General features: G+C 39.3%; 3 protein-coding genes across 5 annotated transcripts; 1 reads left to right on the top strand and 2 right to left on the bottom strand.

Moving 5' to 3' along the window:
* Positions 1-46: 46 nt before the first annotated feature.
* On the bottom strand, positions 47-7,715 carry phf13 (PHD finger protein 13). 3 transcript variants are annotated; one of them, XM_042089098.1, is made up of 5 exons: positions 7,563-7,715; positions 6,264-6,304; positions 5,061-5,162; positions 2,569-3,304; positions 47-2,138 (listed from the first exon to the last, which is right to left on the bottom strand). In XM_042089098.1, exons 2-5 carry the CDS (start codon positions 6,300-6,302, stop codon positions 1,912-1,914), a joined length of 1,104 nt encoding a protein of 367 aa, XP_041945032.1. In that variant the 5' UTR covers positions 6,303-6,304; positions 7,563-7,715; the 3' UTR covers positions 47-1,911. The 3 variants fall into 3 exon arrangements, with proteins under 3 accessions (XP_041945032.1, XP_041945031.1, XP_041945033.1); XM_042089097.1 differs by lacking the exon at positions 7,563-7,715 and adding an exon at positions 7,198-7,502; XM_042089099.1 differs by lacking the exons at positions 6,264-6,304; positions 7,563-7,715 and adding an exon at positions 4,556-4,689.
* A 226-nt stretch (positions 7,716-7,941) lies between these two features.
* Positions 7,942-13,549, top strand: fbxo2 (F-box protein 2). The gene is made up of 6 exons (XM_042089101.1): positions 7,942-8,276; positions 8,914-8,971; positions 9,301-9,427; positions 10,010-10,102; positions 10,216-10,354; positions 13,046-13,549. The coding sequence occupies exons 2-6, from the start codon at positions 8,935-8,937 to the stop codon at positions 13,178-13,180; spliced, it is 531 nt and encodes a 176-aa protein (XP_041945035.1). The 5' UTR covers positions 7,942-8,276; positions 8,914-8,934; the 3' UTR covers positions 13,181-13,549.
* A 2,070-nt stretch (positions 13,550-15,619) lies between these two features.
* Positions 15,620-16,990, bottom strand: LOC121706945 (small vasohibin binding protein). The gene is made up of 3 exons (XM_042089102.1): positions 16,836-16,990; positions 16,320-16,446; positions 15,620-16,166 (listed from the first exon to the last, which is right to left on the bottom strand). The coding sequence occupies exons 2-3, from the start codon at positions 16,431-16,433 to the stop codon at positions 16,080-16,082; spliced, it is 201 nt and encodes a 66-aa protein (XP_041945036.1). The 5' UTR covers positions 16,434-16,446; positions 16,836-16,990; the 3' UTR covers positions 15,620-16,079.
* Positions 16,991-19,218: the final 2,228 nt, after the last annotated feature.

Here is a 19,218-nt window from a genome sequence, read left to right as displayed (position 1 = left end):
TTGTTTTCATTCAAACAGCACACACAAACACAAACAAGCCAAGTTGTGTATTCATAAGAGGGCCTTTGAATCCCCACATCTTTTTATCTCAGCATTTAAAATCAAAGAGCTTTTCTTTAACAGTAGAGTTTCACAGAAACAGCTTTCATCAGGGACACGTTCCCAACCCTCCCACATCTCCCTCTCGACTGAGGGAGCCCCCTGGTAAGAGCAACCTCTTTCCAAAACCTGCAGAACAACAGGGACAGGAACACCATACCAAACACAAAGGGAAAAAAAACATCTATGAGCCTAAAGCCCCATGTCTCAACTCGTTAAACCATGTCCATTGCATGGGAAATAAAAAGCATACTGATGAGGTTCTGGAATAGCATCAAAAAGGAGATGTATATTAAGTTTTCCATTTAAAATAACATGAATGAAGGACCATTACAGCTTGTCACTTCCAAAAACATTACTCACACCTGATGCAGATTTAAGCTTGAATTCTGATAAATCCCTGTGGTGTTTGAGCATGCAAGGCAAATACAAAATCTTGTCATAAATGACCGTTTCCAAGTCTTAACCTCACTGGAAATGAAAATAAAACAATTTAAGACAATATTTAGCTTAAGTAAAACACTTTCAAAAAGTTAAGAATGCCATCTTCTGACATCTTTCTTTAAATATGACCAGAAGTAATACCAGTATTCCTCAAATGAAAACATAAGCACTGTCCTAGTAGTGCAACAAATGGAAAAGAAGGAAACAACGGATCTCAAAAGTCTAAAACCTACACATACCTTTTCAATGATAAGGAGATACTTAACAACTGCGACTGAAATTCTGATCGATAATGTCGGACAAGTTGTAAAACATCACCTCGCATAATTGAACAAGCTTGTCAATGGGTTCCTGTTGATAACTTGCTTTGGCATTAGAATAATATAAACAGTGTGCATGACAACATGGGCAGTAAGAGCAGTTTCAAATTAAATTACACGTTTACATCAGCCAGTCTGAGCCACGGAGATCAATCCAATTTGGTCTGTAGACACCATTTCAACAGTCGTAAAAAGGAAGATTTTCTATCTACTAGAAACTTTGAGCACCAATGAACCTGGCAACATCACATTACAGAATAGCATGAAGATACTTAGTTAGTCAACACTAAACATTTGTGTACTTAACAGAAGGCTGAGTAGAACTAAAAAGGTGTGAGTGTTTAAGACAAGCGGACACAGAATCCCATACCTAATGTTGAAGTTCTCATCACCTTTGTAAGAAACAAATGACCATTTTGCCCATATGAAATACTTCACATAAGCACACATAAACAAAAGCGTTTCTTGAAAACCTAAAACAAAACCACTTGAAGCTGTTGAACATATAGCTATATTTAACAACAAAAAACAATGTATAACATTTTCTTTTTAAAAATGAATGTCAAACCAAAAAACTAAATCGCTTTCAATCGGAACTTAAGCAACACTGGATAAGCACCAAGTGCAGCTTAACAACAAAAAAATAAAACCTTTGTTTCAGGAAACCTATACAAGCTTTTTGTTTCATAATAGCATCTTTAAATTTCAATTAAGGTTGGCAAAACCCTATTGAACATTTAAAAAAAGTGCAAGTCTCTGTATCCCACCTTGCCTGATCCATGTCCTTTTAAGCCCTGCTTCTCAGGACGGTACCATTTTTTCCTGTTCAAACAGTCCACCTCTAAGTTTTATCATGCAAGGAACTGTGAAAATACAACAAAGGGAGTCCTCAGAAGTGGCATTCTCCCCTGCTCTGTACTGCTGGGACTCCACACAGACAGTGAAGTAGGGCTGAGTGTGTGAACAGGGGAGGGGGTTGTTCGTGTACTGGGCTGAGGAACAGAGGAAACAGTGGAACTAGAGTCTGTCTCAATGGGCAGGAGTGGCCTCAGTCTAACAGGTGCTTCCTGGGGCCCACCCGCGAGCGGTTGGAGCGCCGGATGTCAAACTGGGAGTCTTTACAGCGCTGGCAGACGTACGTCTCGGGCACGTTGGTCTTGCGGATTTTGGCACAGGACAAGTGGATCCAGGTGTTGCACTGGTTGCACTCGATCATGGCCCGCCCAGCAAACGGCTTCATGCAGAAGCACGTCACCAGATCCCATGAGTCGTCATCTGCAGAAGAGAAAAGGATCTATCAATTGTTCAGATATCTCAACCTCTATAATCAAACGGAACAAAGGGTGGCTAAACACTTCTACAATACCTCAGGCAATTCTACTGTAATTTTCAAAGACGACTTATTCTGGTGTTCAGACTGAAATCTATCTTTAACTTTAAAATTAATTTGTTAATACAGTGAGTGAGTGCATTGTAGAATCATTTCCTTTGATCATCCTTGTGATGTCCCCAAAGGTTGCCACCATGTCATTATAAATATAATCCATAATCATCCATAATATAACCAAAATATCTAGTGCAATAATGAACTTGGAAAATATATTACTATGCAGTACCCCACCCATCCCCAAACTTGCATAAATAGAGCATCAACAAGTCCTGCTCCCTCCATTTTAAGGCCCTATACTGTACATATGAAGCATACCTGAGTCCACCATGATGTCCTCGTCATCCCCCGAGCCATCCTCGTCCCTGAAGACTACCTGCTTCCCCTGACGGAACACAGTCCTAGTGCCCGGGACGCCTTCCACTTTCACCATCACTGCCTCCCCATCCGAGAGCCTGGGCCTCGAGTCTGCTGCTGGACTCTCTTTTCCATCCCAGGACGGAGAGCCTTGAGCAGAGTCTGGCTCCTGCTTGCAGACCAGGAGGCCTTCCTGGTGCGGAGACGAGCTGCAGCCCAGGTGGTCGCTTTGTAGGTGGTGGTCAGATAGTGATCGATTGTGTGCATGTGAGACACTAGGTATGGGGATACTGAGAAAATCCTCTGGCTCCTCTTTGATGGCCCGGGCACTGTTCCACGTGAACTCTGATAGAGAGCTGCACCCCTGGCCCGCGCTATTTGGCTCCACAGTGTCTTCTCCCAGACTCTTCCTCAGCTTCTTCTTTTTCTTCTTCAGCAACTTCTCCGTCTTCCTCCGACTTTCCTCCAGGAACAGGCCGGCCGACTTGGGGCGCTTGCGGAGCTGGGAGGTGTCCAGGAGGCCAGCCTCTGGTCCACGCTTGAAGCCTCCGAAGCTCTTCCGGCCGCCAGACAGGCAGGGCTGGGGAAGGCCCGGGGAGGAGAAGGGGCCGCTGAGGCGCTGGGAGTCCCAGCAGTCGCTGTCGGCTGTGCTGCCTGTGCTGTTGGGCGGACTGGAGCTGCTCCTGAGGGAGGCCTCCTGAAGAATCAAAGCAGAAGCATCAGACATGAGCTGTTGGTAGCTTGCACATTAGGCAACTGTGCATCACCTGTGTCAAACCGCACGCAAAACACACTGATGAATATCAAAGGCTCCAAGGTCCTGTGCAACTCTGGAACTATTTCCTAGGTTGACTAACAAACATTTTGTGTTACAGGGGTTTTTTCAAGGCCCACTACGAAGTTTAAATACTGCTTACACACTGTTTTACCTATCCAAATGCTGAATCCTTTTATAACTTCAAAACACCCATCCATTTAAGGTGCCTACATTAAAAGTGGTCATCAAAGAAAGCAAACTAAGGTAAAACTAGACCAACTCAGCAATGCGGTCTCGTAGTTATACTATACACACAAATAACAACCGTAAGAGTAACACAAAGTGCATGGCTACTTTTATTAAAATCATGTAAACCAAACTGACAGAGTGAGCAGGTAGTCACAAACACAAAATATTAGCCTACTTCTAATAGTGGAACAAATATATCTGCTAAGGGCAATATATCATTAAGAAACATTAATGCTTCAGATACAATTGTTTCAGAAAGCGATCAAAATTGGCATCATGTTATTTGGTAATAATAATAAAAAAAGGTTTCCATGTATAATGGAGGATTGTGCACTTCATAGTTTTGTGACAGCCCCATGATTAAGCCTGTTGCCTACTTGCAAACATAAATAAAGCTGCATTACTTTGTGGTACATTTCCTAAATGAATAGTATGGTAAATTATTTGACCTTAACTGTAAATTTACATCCATATTTTTCATTTCTTTCATTTTAAAAAAATGCATTGATCATACTATAACATCATGAGTGCTTGCATAATTTTATAACTGTGTTTCTATATTAGTAGTATAAACTTGAGAAGTACGTCAACCTCCCCGTAACCCTTACCAGGAGCTGTCTGCACAGAGACATACGGGGGGACTTACAGAGGAGGAAGGCAGACAATACGTGAAACAGTTATGAATGAGCACCAGGACACAATCCTAACCTGAACATACTATGGCCAAAAGGGAAAGAAGGGGCTACCGTGAGGGCTGTCTTCCCTGAGCTCCATGCCAAAGATACTCAACATTTTTTTTTTTAAATCAAAACTCTGTCCATCGTGTGGTCTACTAACGTAAAGAGATGTGGTGGTGGTAGTGGGCTAACAGCTATGGAGTATGGTGACTGAGGACAGGGTCTAGGATGGAGCATGGAGGAAGCTAGACTTGAGCCCTCTTACCCGAGGACTGAGGGTTTGGTTTAGGGGGGGCCCTCCGGGTCGCAGAGGAGGAAGATGAGGAGGAGGAGGATGAGCAGTGGCGGGGCAGCCAGGGGGAAGACTGGCAGCGACTGCCTGAGGCGCCACCACCATCTCTGTGGATCAAACAAAGTGTCAACAGCACGGCAGCAGTAATGGGGATGGGACGGGACACACCCAAAGAGGAGACAAATGTTCAGGAAGCCCCTTGCAAAGAGGTGACAGGCCGCTGCTGCTGCCTCGCGTATGACAACTTCAGTGGTACAGAGGTGACCCAAACCTCAAAATGCACTTCAAAGTGAATATGCCTACTAATTCGCATGGCACCCAGTGATGCTCATCAAAAGCATCAACATAAAACTCTTATAGTATGCCCTGTGTGTGGGGGGTGGAGAAAGCACCTTTCTTTCATGTTTTTGTTTAGGTATGTATGTATTTATTTATAGCAGGACACATACTTAACCAAAATGATGAAAAAATAACTCACCTCTTGTGGGTAAGGAATATACCCAGCATAGGCTAGCACAAAAGTACAAAACTTATTGAAGTCTTCCACTGTACGCTGCCTTCTGCAAGTTGGACTGAAGCCCTAAAACAAAAATAATCAACCAATGTGGATTGACATGCAAGAAGCTTTCTTTGTTACCTTCATTTTTTTAACAGTCTGAATTTGACATCAATACAATTTTCAATTAGTTTCATTAGCATGAGTCAGTTAGACGGTAGTGCACAAAGCGGCCGGTCACTCAACTAGAATGGAGATACTGATTAGTTTGATTCATAGTGGCATTTTTACCTAACGTTACGTTAATTATTCTTTCCATAAAATATTCTATTTTCAAAACGCGTATTTATAACACACAGCCTTAACAGACGAGTAAGGTGTGCCTAGAGAGCACATTTTAGTCTGGCACAGAAAACATGTTTTATAAACTGTCACATTAACACAAGTAAACCCACAAAATTACACAGATGATACACATAGTACAACTGATAAAGAGTGTAAGCAGTAAAAAACAAAATGGCGCAATCACATTACGTTACATGAAATATGTTTGCTAGCCTAGGTACCGATCAGTTGACAAATTCCAAATTTATATCTGAACAAAAATATCGTACTAAACAGTGTTGTTAAAATTTGACGATGTATACTGTACAGTGAGTCCATAACATATCTCAAACTCAACAATACTTAGCAAAAGCAGGCTGACTTATCTGAGGTCGCAAACTAGATTGACAGAACTAGCATTGTAAGCACGCTAACGGTATGGTACGTTGGCTAAATAGACTAGCTATTCGACTAGACTAATTATCAAAGTATTAAGATTAATGACCTTGACTGCAAACTATCCAAAATAACTCCAGTATCCACAAGGCAATGATTTAAACCCAACATGTTTGCTTGCTCTGTTACCTAACGCTATGTAACGTATGACACAGCGAGCTAACCTGTTGTTTTAAATAGTATGCTGAGTAACATAAACAAACCGACATGAAAATGACAGTCTTATTGTTGCTAACGTTTCTTCTGAGACACGATTTGAATACGTTACAGTTTGTCGCTCATAACATGGAAGTTGAACAATAAAACTAACGTTAGTGGTTAAGATGGTATCTAGCGGGCAAACATTAAATTTAACGTTACTGACAACATTCTAACAATGTTTTTAAGTTCGCTTTAGCCACTTACCTGAGATTCAAAGGTGGACGAAGGGGCGACGCTATCCATATCTAAAAAAAAAAAAGCAAAAACTTTTAACTTTACATACAACACAATAATGCTAATTCTGACACAGAGCGACCTTAGTTAGGAAACGTTATGTTACCAGCAACTTCCAAGAGGAATGTTCATAGTGTAAACATAGTATGTTTGCTCGCACATTAACTGTTAGCTCAATATGCTAACCATCGCCAACTTTTTAAATATGCAATAATGTTACATATATTTTCCCAATTAACTTCTAACGGTAAATCAGATTAAACATTTCCTTATACAACAAGTGTTAGTGAATATAATAAAGTTAGTTGTCGGTGGGTTCGCTTAACGTTATCGATACCTATCGGTAAGCTGTACTGGAGTGTGAGCTAATGTCAACCTTGTAACGTTAGCAAACACACGACTAGAACTAGTTCTAGTTTCACCAGCTGCACACAAATAGAAGTTATTGTAGATATTGGCAAAGGTACACATCTCATCATCAAACGTAACGTTAACCTTAAACGAGTAAAGTGATCTAGACGGGGGGGAACTCGCTGCTTGACATGTTGTCCATAACATTTTGTAACGTTAGCACTAGCCATTTAAAAGGCTTGTCTAACGTTAACTTCCTTAGTGTACCGTTAGCCACCCTCTTAGCAAAATATGTCTAGAATTCTAGCTAATTATCAAGGCACAAAAAGTTAGCACAAAAAGTTAGCACAGTTCATCAAAACTAAAAGCTACCGTCGTGGTAAATGACGTGGAGTATTGTTAAAGTAATTTCGCAAAATATTGCATGTTGATGGAAATATTTCTCCAGATACAGTTTCATTGACTGACAAAGAACTTAAGACTTAAGATATTAACTTCAGTCGAGTCGTGCCCACCACATGAACGTTAACGTGAAAATATTTGATATGCTTACCTAGCAAACTTAGCTTGCTAAAGTCAAAAGCTACGTTACCTAAAATAGTCATATACCATTAGCTACATTTACATTAAGGTTATTCGACACATTTTCGGTCAAGAGCAAGTAGATACTAGTTGCATTTGAACTGAGCTGTTATATAAATGTTACACCACATCTTGACTATTTGGCGACTGCACTGAGCAATATGAATTCAACCAACGTTAGCGACAGCTTCCAACTTTTAGCCAATGAGCTAATTACATGAGCTAGCTAGCTAACTAGCTAGGCGACTCAAACGTCAGCTAACATTAACTTCTAGATAGCTCCACAGCAAGTAAACAAACATCATAAATACGACGACAGTCTGATTAGATATCCACCTTGTTTCAAGATGAAGATACAGGTAACGTTAACGGAAACAAGAGAGTTGTCAAGTTGGTTGATTGCGATGCAGCTGGTATTCCGACGTCTATGTTATCGACACAGCACTACTACCGTTAGCTTGCTAACTGACAACGTTACTAACTGGCTGCTGGATACAGACCCGTGTGCACATGCGCCAATCAAAAGGTGTCATACTATAAACAAGAGGCCTGTATCCGATCTTTTGATAGATTATGTTCAACTAAGGCTTTTAATTAGGTTCGTAGCCTGCTGAGGCCTAATAGTTACTACATTAACTTTTAGTGAAGCTCTCACAACGGTCAGAACAGTTTGATGAAAGATGTTATGACAATTCCTTTGCGAATGAGTTTGTGCTATTAACTATTGCATTTATTTTGAGATGTGACCGCATTGGAAATGTGCCCTTAATTATGAGTGTCCTGAGCCAGGTCCCTGTTTTGTGCTGACCGTTTTTCAACACGCCACGACTGACATTTATGCTGAGTGGGATTTGTGTGAGAGATTCTGCTCTTAGCAGCAGCAAAGGGTGGGAGGGGAGTGCTGCAGCCTGTGCTGTCCATGTGATCAGCTGGCAGACCGCAGCTTGCAGAGCAGGCGTTCCTGCATTCTCGGGTGTCAGGGACACAGGAAGAGCTCGCTGCAGAACTACCAGGAGAAACAGAACGGATCTACTGTAAATCTGACTGATCGTGAGTACCATCGCTTACATTTTCTCTGTTTGGAGATACAGATTGCTTTCCTGTCCAGTGGCATTTTTTATGTAGGCTATTTCCAACACACTTGTATGATGAGTCAGCATCCCTGCTTGAGCCCTCCACAATTAACTTTAGATAGGCCTATGGAAATTCCTAATGACAAGACCATGCATCCTACAATTCAAAGCAGGGCAATCACAGAAATCATTCACAACTATTCCAGACTCGTTTGTTTATGACAGTGTCCTTATAGTAAATTATGGGTACTTTCTGGCTTGGGCTTGGCTATGATTGACATCATTAACTGGAACAACATGACTTATAGACAGAGTGACAAAGACGGTCCGGAATTAGAGTTGATGCTGTGGATCAAACTGGATTGAACTGGGAGATTTTAGGGGGTGGGATGTTTTTCTCATGCTGTGTCTGCAGTTACAGCTAGATGGAGTTACAAGCTAGCTCTGATTTGGGTTATCATGCTAGCTTGTAATTAAACAACATTTGTATAACATTGTTTGGTGATGCAGACAAGCCAATGTCCGAACAGAAAAGAAGCACTTAGTGCGCAGTGTCTGATAATGTTCATTTATGTATCATTCATTTCATTGTGTTTTTCATTTTATATTTGTAGGTTAAATTGATCGCATCAGCAATGGCTAGAAATCTCCTGAAAAATCCCAGTGGGGAAGGTAGGGGGGCTCCTCGTTTAACACTCAATGGACGACTGTAATAACTATGTTACAATAGTATTAACTTGTATTCATGTTATTAACCTGCAGTTAAAAAAGAGGTAATAAAAAAGGCTCATCTGAAAGCTAGACATCAGCTCCTGATCAACAATTTCAGTAAACATTCAACATGTGATCACTTTTGCTTCAGTCAGCAATTCTATTGACATTGTGCAATGGTGTCGTGTAAACTGAAAAATGGCTGCAAACGTTCCCCAAACAGACTTAAATTTAGTCTCTTGTTTGAAAGAGAAAGATCATTCAGTGTATAATACATGTGTTCCATTCAGAGCAAATGGAATACTGGGAGCTGATAGAGAATGGAGGCAGTCAGTGGAGAGTGGAGGAGATGCCTGGGGACTGTGGACACGACTTCGGCGATGATGGCATCAAGACATACTTTGCCACCTCCTTTGAGTAAGCCGAGGGGCTATAAAGTTAGATGTTAGATAGGTGTAAGAATTGACTACTGCATATTCATTTGGTGGGCTAAAGCATACTATTAACTTGTTTTTGAGTTGAAGCCTCAGGAATCACTTAAATCTATTATTCTATTGCACTCAGAATTGTTTAAAGTAAGACTTGTTAAAACTAGCAAAATATCAAGTGCCATTTGAATTTACTGAAACATCATATTGTTTGCATTGGCTGATCTATTAATCAGATAATCATATCATGATAGGCATGTAATTAATTAGAACAAGATGGGTAGTCACGTAAAAGGTTTTCTGTCAATTTATGCTCAGACAACTGGCAGATTATGTATGCATGGTGATGTTCATACTTGTTCAAAATGTAGAACTGAAAAATAGATGCACTGAAAAGAGTGAAAGAATGTGCTGTAGCTAATGTACAGTAATCAGATTTAAAGGTCATAGCCCTTTGCCATTTGATGCAGTTATGCAGGTTAACAAAGCAGTGAGTTGATGCTGTTTGGGTCTCTCTTACACTTTCTCTCTCTCTGTCTCTCTCTCTCTTTGTCTCTTTCTCTCAACAAAGGGCATGCCTAAAAAGGCAGGTGGTTGACCTTGTGGCAGAGGGCTACTCTCCAGAGGATCTAGACACACAGCCAGCTGTCACTGTAGAAGACTGGTGAGACTAAAACTCCTGGTCCAATTATTGGTAACAACACCCTGACTGCCTGAATATGCTTGTATGTTTTTAATTTATTTTTATTAGTTTTTGTCTGTTGATTTTGTCTGTAGGTATTGCGGACGCACAGACTGTGGTTGCACATACCAATTAACTGTATGTCTGCTAGATGAAAATCAGGAGGAACTTGTGAAATTTCAGCCTGACCAAGTAACCCTTGACCCAGACTCTGATGACTGCTCTTGGAAACAGGTTTGTATTTTCAGATTCAGAGAGATTCAGATTCAGAGAGATTTATTCATCACATACACAGTTATAACAGTATATAACAAGCAGTCAAATGTAAGCCTGGTTAGCTCCATGACTGTGTAAAGTAGAAAGAATGTAAGTAATACAGATACAATATTAAAAGCAGAAGTTAATAATAAAATAATAAAGTGACATGAGTAATAATAATAACTAGAAATGCAATTCCGAGGAATTACATGAGGGGATGCAGTCTGCTGGTTAGGGTGTTGGTGGGGCTGTTGAGCTTGCTGCTAGCTGGTTGGTAGGGTAATTGTGATACCTGCTTTTGGAGTAACCAAATTTGAATCTTGTGTGACATGGCATTCTTGAGATATCATACTCAAGGTGTTTTTGACCTTGACATTTGACCTTCAACCTCCAACTTCAACTCACTTCATCTTTGAGTCCATAAAAACACTCGTACCAAATTTGAAGCATGTAAGTCAAGCCGTTCTGGAGATATAATTCTGAATGCATGAGATATGGCTGGGACTTTTATTTTGACACACAGGAAACACTTTAACAGGATGTGTAGTTCAGGTAGAGCTAGACTGTATACATAGAGGCTGAGACAGTTGAATTCCTCACAGGTGACACCTGTGCCAGTGTTCTGATTAGCCTGGGAACTGCTCTGAGAACTACTTAACGAGCGCAGCTGGCTCTATTATGACATCACAGCCCCCATTCAAGTCTATGGCGGAAAAATACACTTTTAATTACAAATATCTCAAAAAGTATAAACTTCTCAAAAATGAAAAACAGATAGGACGGTAAAGCCTTGGAAGATCTACGGAACGGTTTGTACGTTAAGCGGTTTGGGCTGAATAGCGCGCACAAAAAGGTAAAAAGAAAAATAATAATAATAACTAGAAATGCAATTCCAAGGAATTACCAGTGCATGAAAATGAAAAAGTTATGATAATGATGATGTGTAAAATATCATGTATAGTTAAAATATATAATACAGAGATGGTTACTACGGTGATGCTAGGATAGACATGGTGGTTGCATAACTTAATAAAAGTTGATAGTTTAAAAGTAGACCGTTGAATGTAGATAGTTTAAAAGTTGTTGATAGACAGCTAGTTTAATAGATAGATGGTTTAATGGTAGTTTAAAAGTAGACCGTTTAAAAGTTGAATGTATAGTTTTTAAACATTGTTGATAGACAGCTAGTTTAATAGATAGATGATAGTTTACAAGTAGACCCTTTAAAAGTTGAATGTATATAGTTCAAAAGTTGTTGATAGACAGCTAGTTTAATAGATAGATAGTTTAATGATAGTTTAAGAGTAGACTGTTTAAAAGTTTAAAGTAAATAGTTTAAAAGTTGTTGACAGATTCATGGTATAGGTAGATATTTGACGATAACTAAAAGTTGGAATGGCTGTAATGTTTGCTAGCAGTTATGCTAACAATTTTAACTATGGTAACAATGTTAACCATGCTACTTACCTAACTTAACTAATGTTTTCTAGCAGTTTTACTAAAATGCTAACAATGCTAACAATGCTATCCATGCTACTTAGCTAATGTCTTCTAGCAGTTTTGCTAAAAATGCTAACAATGTTAACATGCTAACTATGCTAACCATGATACTTAGCTAAGTTAGCTAATGGTTTCTAGTAGTTTTGTTAAAAATGCTAACCATGCTACTTAGCTAACTTAGCTAATGTTTTCTAGCAGTTTTGTTAAAAATGCTAACATGCTAACTATGCTAATCATGCTACTTAGCTAATGTTTTCTAGCAGTTTTGCTAAAAATGCTAACTATGTTAATATGCTAACCATGTTACTTAGCTAACTTGGCTAATGTTTTCTAGCACCCTGGTCTGAGGGAAATAGCTTTTTTCTTATTCTCTCAGTTTAGACCATACAAATCGCAGAAGCGCTTGCCTGACTTCAACAAACTGAACAGACACTGGGGTGGGTGGAGCCCTGAATAATTTTAGTGGCTCGTTCTTACATCGGCTGATGTATATATAATGCAGGGATGGGAGAGGAGTCCTAGAGATGCACTCAGCTGAGCGCACCACTCTCTGCAAAGCTTTGCAGTCTTTCTCAGAACTGTTAGCATACCACACTGTAACACTGGGTCAATATTCTCTCAATTTTATTGGCCTATTAAACCTGTATAGATGGATATCATTAACACAGTAATGGTAGCCTATCTATTAAGATAAAGCGTGCAACCGAACTACAAATACATTAATATCATGCAGTGAACCCAAATAATGCCCACTGAGTGGCTGGCCATTTCCACCACTAGATGAGATGTGTTTATGTATTACATCTGACAAAATAGCAAGGTTAGGGTTAGAAACACTAGGTTTGTATGTTTATGTTTTTTGTTAATATGAAAACTAATTTTCATTGAATATTGATATTATTAATTAATAATTTGTAATTGATTATTAATTATTTCGTTGATATTTGATATTATTGAAATTGGTATTACTAGTACTCTTCTGCTAATGTAGGCTTTTCAACTTTATTTGAAACTGTTATTTTTAACTATCGTAGTGTTCATACACTGTTTGGACAAAAATGCCTACCAAATACCATAACCATAACCAATATCAACATGGTGAACACCAAGCCCATTAGTTGAGGACAGAACAGAGGCAACTCCTAACTGAAGTGTGTCACTTTGCAGGTAACCCACACCTTCTCAGAGTATGGCGAAGGGCTGCGCTTCCTCTCATTTGAGCATGGTGGACAGGACACCCGCTTCTGGGATGGATGGTTTGGGGTCAGAGTGACAGGCAGTTCAGTCACAGTTGAACTATAAAGGTTACATTCAATTAGAAGAGGGAATAGGAATTCAAGGAATGAACATGACAAGAAAGGTGTGGACCAATTTGTGGGTGAGCTGGATAGTTCTGAATAGTAGGGCTTAGAGTGGCTACCTGGCATATATGTTTCTTAGGTGTGCAGTTTACACTATATTTATTATTGAAAACCTTTTGAAGCCTCATGCAAAACCTGTAGGCCCTACACCCAATAAGAATTCCAGTTTTGTGGTTATACTGACTACCTCCTCTTCCTAGTTACACTGCTGCTATGATGCTTTACTTATGCACTAATACCTTAAATGCTGTGACACTGAAATGCACCTAGAATATATTTCACATGCAAAAATAAAATAAGATGACTCGCATATTTCTACTCTCTAATGTCTTTCTGATTATCAGGGTCTGGTTTCCCGTAAGCATCGTAAGCCAAAGTAGGTCTTAAAGTCCCTCTAACACGTCTTAACTTTAACGCAAGAATGTCTTAAGATTTGCAGACTGTTTCCCGAAACTATCGTTGCTTAAGAACGTTGTGAAATCAGTAGCCGGTGTAGGCTACTCGTTAATGGCTAAGAGGGTCGTAACAGGTAGCCTATTTATTTTCATTGAGGTCACCAGCAGGACATAACCTACAGGCAAATTACTAATATAATTATCCAACTTACGTTCGCATTCGTTATATATTTACTTGTAAGGAATCAGATTTGCAAAATAGCAATATAGTATAATGCTCATAATAATATGATTATAACAGAAAAACAAAAGTACAGTATGCTTAAGTATGAAACGAGACATTGGTAGAATAGCCTAGTTTCTGATTATCTTTGTCTAAATGTAGGCCTAGGCTATTTTTTATTAGACCTTTAAGGTAAGGTTTAGCCTGTGCTGAGTCAAAATCTAAGTCTGTTATTTACTGTAAGCCTACACATTTCCTCACTTTCTTACTCGACCTCTTCCTCATCTTCAAACGTCTTCTTCAGTGACACCCCAAAACATTATTGCGTACCGCAGGCAGCACACAGTGGCACTCACACAAGTAACAGGCATGACAGATAGGCCTATAGCCTAATATGGTCATAGATCTTGCAACAAACATTAAAACCATGCAACAATCTAATCTAAACAATACTTTTTATGTATCTGTGTGGTATATAGCCTATTGGGGATGCTTACAAGCAGATGTCAACGTTTTTCTATTTTTGTATTGAAGTGAATTAAGGTGTAGTTTAACTGCGACGTGCAGTCACCTGGCATCATCAAATCAGAGGATATTTCAGAACTATTAACGTGGACAGCTCCCCATAAGAGTATCTAAAGAGCAGTGCACCCACGTTCACGCTACAAGCATGTTCCCCGAACATTATTTTTTCTACTTTTTAATCGTAGAAAAAGTGCATGTATCCATCGTTATCGGGAAACCGCCCCATGTCAGGGGAATATAAAAGTCTATGTGAAAATGGTCTCATTTGATTGAATACATCTGGTGACATTACGAGATAAGGACACGTGTGAAATTTTTTAAATATCTGAAAGGGTAAATTGGGGTTTGAATGACCAGACTTGGAAAAAATGTACTATCTCTACAGACATCAAATATCAGCATGGTAACACTATATCTGTCCACCTTGACTTAATGGCTCAAGCATCTATAAAAGCCATCGCCTGACTTTTATGTGGCCAATGCAGAGGCTTCAGCCAGTTCTGCTTCAAGTATGCATTCTCTAAGAAGAGTTATAGCTTTGATGAAAGCTGCTGTCCCCAGGCATTACACGCATACTCACTGACAGCTCCACATGTGCTTGTGCGTGGGGAACAGAGGGAAGACACATCCTGTCGTGACAAAAGATAGAGACACTCCTCAATTTTACAAGATGGATGCCTGTGATGGACAACAACATCTGCTTGAGGAATTGACCTGTAGCGGGTGAGGACAATGCTGGGAGGGGAGGAGGGCCAAATGTTCCTATAATATTGGCAAATATGCAGATTGCAAACACAAATTTGGACAGCTCATAGGTTTCACATGACCTACGACTAAGCTGTGCTTTGTTTTGCATACGTATAACAACAACCAATATTGTTCCTCTCTAATCATATACTCTCCAAGCAAGCAAGAAGCAAGTACCAGACAGACCTCTTGCTTTGGGTTTTGTTTAAGCTGAAGACCTCATGGTGGTTTTTGGGGACAATTAAATACCAGCACTGTAAAATGACAAATTATTGTCAGTAGGTGGGGTCTCTTCTGCATACCTCTGAAGGTATCCATCAGTGTGCACCTGGCAGTGTTTGATAAATCAGCACAGGGTTGTTAAAACAGGGTTATTAAGTGATAATTAAAAGAAAAGCTCAAGTAGAAAAAGTAAATGCTTTTTGTTCACACACAAGTAGAGTGATATATCTCTTTCCATACCTACAGTCATGACAAAAATAAGCACAAATTCAAAACACAATTTTAATATATTAAGTACATTAAATACACACATCAAACACCTGGACATGTCATTCAGGATTTGATGACTACTAATTATTATTGTAAAGGCATAGTTTCAATAGACAAAGACACAAGACATGAAGGTATAAATGTTAAAAACACCAATGGTATAATATAATAAATTAGAAAATGTAACAATATCAGTCCATCTTATTGTTTTAAAAGAGATATAGCCTACTGTAGTTGTTGAACAGAACCATTCTCTGAACACAGCTTTGTAAACAAATACTGATCCATGATTGTTCACAGGAAAAGAATAAAACTAGCACCACCTGATCAACTCAACACAGAAATAAACATTAGAAAACGACAATACTGGCATTTCTTTGAGGTTTTTAAAAAAATAAAATGCTGGCATTGCAAAGTGTGCTGTGAAAAAGTGTAACTGAAAGGTTTTTGGCTGGTTGTCAATCTCCTTGTGACTGCATCCGCTTGCAAAAGGCCTCAAACTGCTGCTGTTCAAGCTCCGTCATCACTTTGTTCAAGGCATAGATCTATAACGCAATATGAGGTTATCAGCAATGTCAGAAGCAGTGTCTGGGCAGACTTTTCCTCATGACACCCTGATGATCAGGGAAGTGAATACATTTGGTATACACTGCAATATGTCCTACAATATTATAGAGGGGGTTGCACGAATAGCCTACCTCTGCTCTCTGTCGTTGTTTTAATTCTTGCTGTGCAGATTTCTGTTTTGCTCGGTCACCGCGTGTTGAGCTATCTCTTTGTTTCTGTTTGTCCTTTCGGTTCGCTGGCTCCATTTCTAGGTCAACTCTGTAACCAGATATCAGATTAACAGTATGTTTGTTGTTAGAGACGATGGTCCTCGTTCGAAAATGGCAAGCTGGAACGCCAGAAAGTATTTAGCTCCAGTAAGGTCTCGAATGCTACTGTCGTATCTTATCGATACCAAACAAGCACGTTAACTGGCTAACGTTACCATGTATAAGCGTGTTTATCGGAACTAGACATGGTAAATGTAATTTGGGGTGGACTTTTAGGATGTAAACTCATCAGTCGTCACAGAAAAGGGTACACCAATTTACAAAACGTTCAATGCTGCAATTTATAGCACAACATTGGCTGCATTAATGCAAACGTCACTTTTTTTTACATCAGGAAAACACTATGTCACACCACGCTTCTGGTGTCTGGTAACTCACCCAAGCTCGATTCTAAATTTCAAGTGGTATGCAACAAGAATAAAAACAAACACTTGTAGTGTTGTTAAAGATTGTCTTTGGTGTTGTCACTAAAAGCTCGACCCGACAATAAACTGAGCCACTGAGCCGTTATATTATGTGTTACTTGAAAATTATCCGGGTGTAAGTGTAGTACGTTAGAAACAACGTTCCACCTATAGATATTCCACCCTAGCATCGAGCCTCATTCTGAAGTTTCGGTGGGGTCGGTGGGGATTTTTTGTATTTAGAAAAAAAAAAAAGATTCTACTTTTGTCGTTCGTATGTCTTTATCTCTAGCGGCTTTTTAGGTAGATTTGGCACACTCCTGCGCAGAGGAAGACAGGTTTATTTCAGAAATTTGCTCCCAGGAGGTGACCACATGAGGTCAGCCTTGCTTTATTTACAGAAATGCCGGTGGCATCTCATAGTGTAGCAGGGTAAAAACCTTTAACCAGTTAGCCAATGGCCTGATGACTTACCAGCCAGTGAAACAGAACCCTGCAAAGTCAGCTTGTGTATTAGAGGAAGTGATTGAGCATTGAATATGACATTGTGTTGTGGAGAGCATAACAAGTTCATGAAGAAGTTAGGGATGCATAAGCCAATGGGTATTATTGACTATTTTACTTATTATTGATGAGACTGTGCACACACACTTGCTCTTGTATGCAGGCAGGCAATCAGGCCACTCCTAAGAGTTTATATTCTTAGCAAATTTAGGATCCGCTTTATAGTTTGCACACATTTTTCCTGTTCCTTGGATATTAGTGAGCCACATGAGATTTATCATGAAGTGTTTTCCTGGATTTTACATGAATCTCAAGAGTCCTTGCCAGTAAGAGGAACAGCTGATCCTTAGCACAACAGACACCTTCTGAAAGAGCTCTGATACTGAGTGGACTGTCTCAGAATGTTGTAAACATCGCATTCACAATATCTCTCAAATTTGTGAAGTTGAACCACACACAGCATTCTGTTCACACAGGAACATATTGATTAAGACATTTCAAAAGAGGTCAACACAATTAATGTCAAGGATGTATCCCAGTAATGACTGTATTTTCACTAATGTGCTGTTTTTTTCCCCACATTCAAACTATCCATTTCATTTAGCAAACCATATATTAAGTACAAACACTATGAAGGGTATTTTAATCACTTTAAAAGATCAATAAGTTGTTGTTGATGTTCATGTCTTTTTTTTTTTTTTGACCAAAAAGACATGCTCTTTGTGATGTACATGTTCTCATTTAAGTGAAGTCAGGTGAGCAGAGTTCTTTATCAGGCCCAGAGAGTGCAAAAAAGACAACTTTAAATGGAGAAAAATATGATTCAAAGGGGGTTTTATTGTCATTCTAAACCATGAGGTACATGAAAGGGACCATAATACTAGTCCTGGTAAAAAAATAAATACAATTAAATAAACATTAAAATCCTAAAAAAGGAATACATAAAGACCAGAACAGAATAAAGACTGAATTCGCATGACATCTGACAGTCTTTTACTCGAAATAAAGCAACATTATGTTTCTTCTCTTCCTTTCAATTTATTTGTGACTGTTGGCTTCAACCCTATTCCAATCCTACAAAACACAGACTCATGGCTTCTGTTCACCAATACAAGATCATCTTTTTTTCATTAACAATTCAGCAGTTGTACATCATACTAAATCACCACTTTGTTAAAATGCATTCGTGACATACTACAGAACCTCTTGAGGAGTCATGTGACTTCTCAAGAAGCACTTAACCTCAGCATGGATCTGGCATATTGTCTGGTATAATATCTGATAAGATCCATTCCAGAATCATCGATAATCTGCACAATCATAGTTTATTTATTCATTCAGTCACTCCAAAGTGACTTACAAAATGAGGAATAGCATTCAAGCTAGTACATTGCAGAGGCCTGTAACAATAACTACTACTTCCACAGGATGAGAGTGCAGATGTTTAAGTTAAAGTGTAGTAGAAGGAGATAGTGGTAGAAGGAGAAATAGAAGGAGGGAAGAAAGGAAATGCATGGTTAATAACATTGAGACCTTTGTTCTCATCATTCAAAACATTGGGCCCTATTATCCCGTCGCAAAGCGTATTCCTGTCATACACTCGAGTTTTTCGCCATGCCCTTCTCTTTTATTACACAATGCGCTCAGGGGTGTGGCAATTAATGACCTAAGGAGTGGTCTGGCACATTATATAAAAATCTTACAGACTTACACTATCTAAATAGCATTACACCACTGACCATAGCGAAAGGCGCATCTGAAGCACAGCTGAAGACACACTGTCACAAGATGTAAGCAGCAGCTCCTCTGCAGGACAAATGTCCTTAGGTTTTTATTCGGTTATACGAACATTA

Source organism: Alosa sapidissima, chromosome 4 (genome assembly GCF_018492685.1).
Source record: "Alosa sapidissima isolate fAloSap1 chromosome 4, fAloSap1.pri, whole genome shotgun sequence".
Classification (NCBI taxonomy): domain Eukaryota; kingdom Metazoa; phylum Chordata; class Actinopteri; order Clupeiformes; family Clupeidae; genus Alosa; species Alosa sapidissima.
The sequence above is the reverse complement of the archived record's forward strand: the minus strand, read 5'-3'. Positions and strand labels throughout refer to the sequence as shown.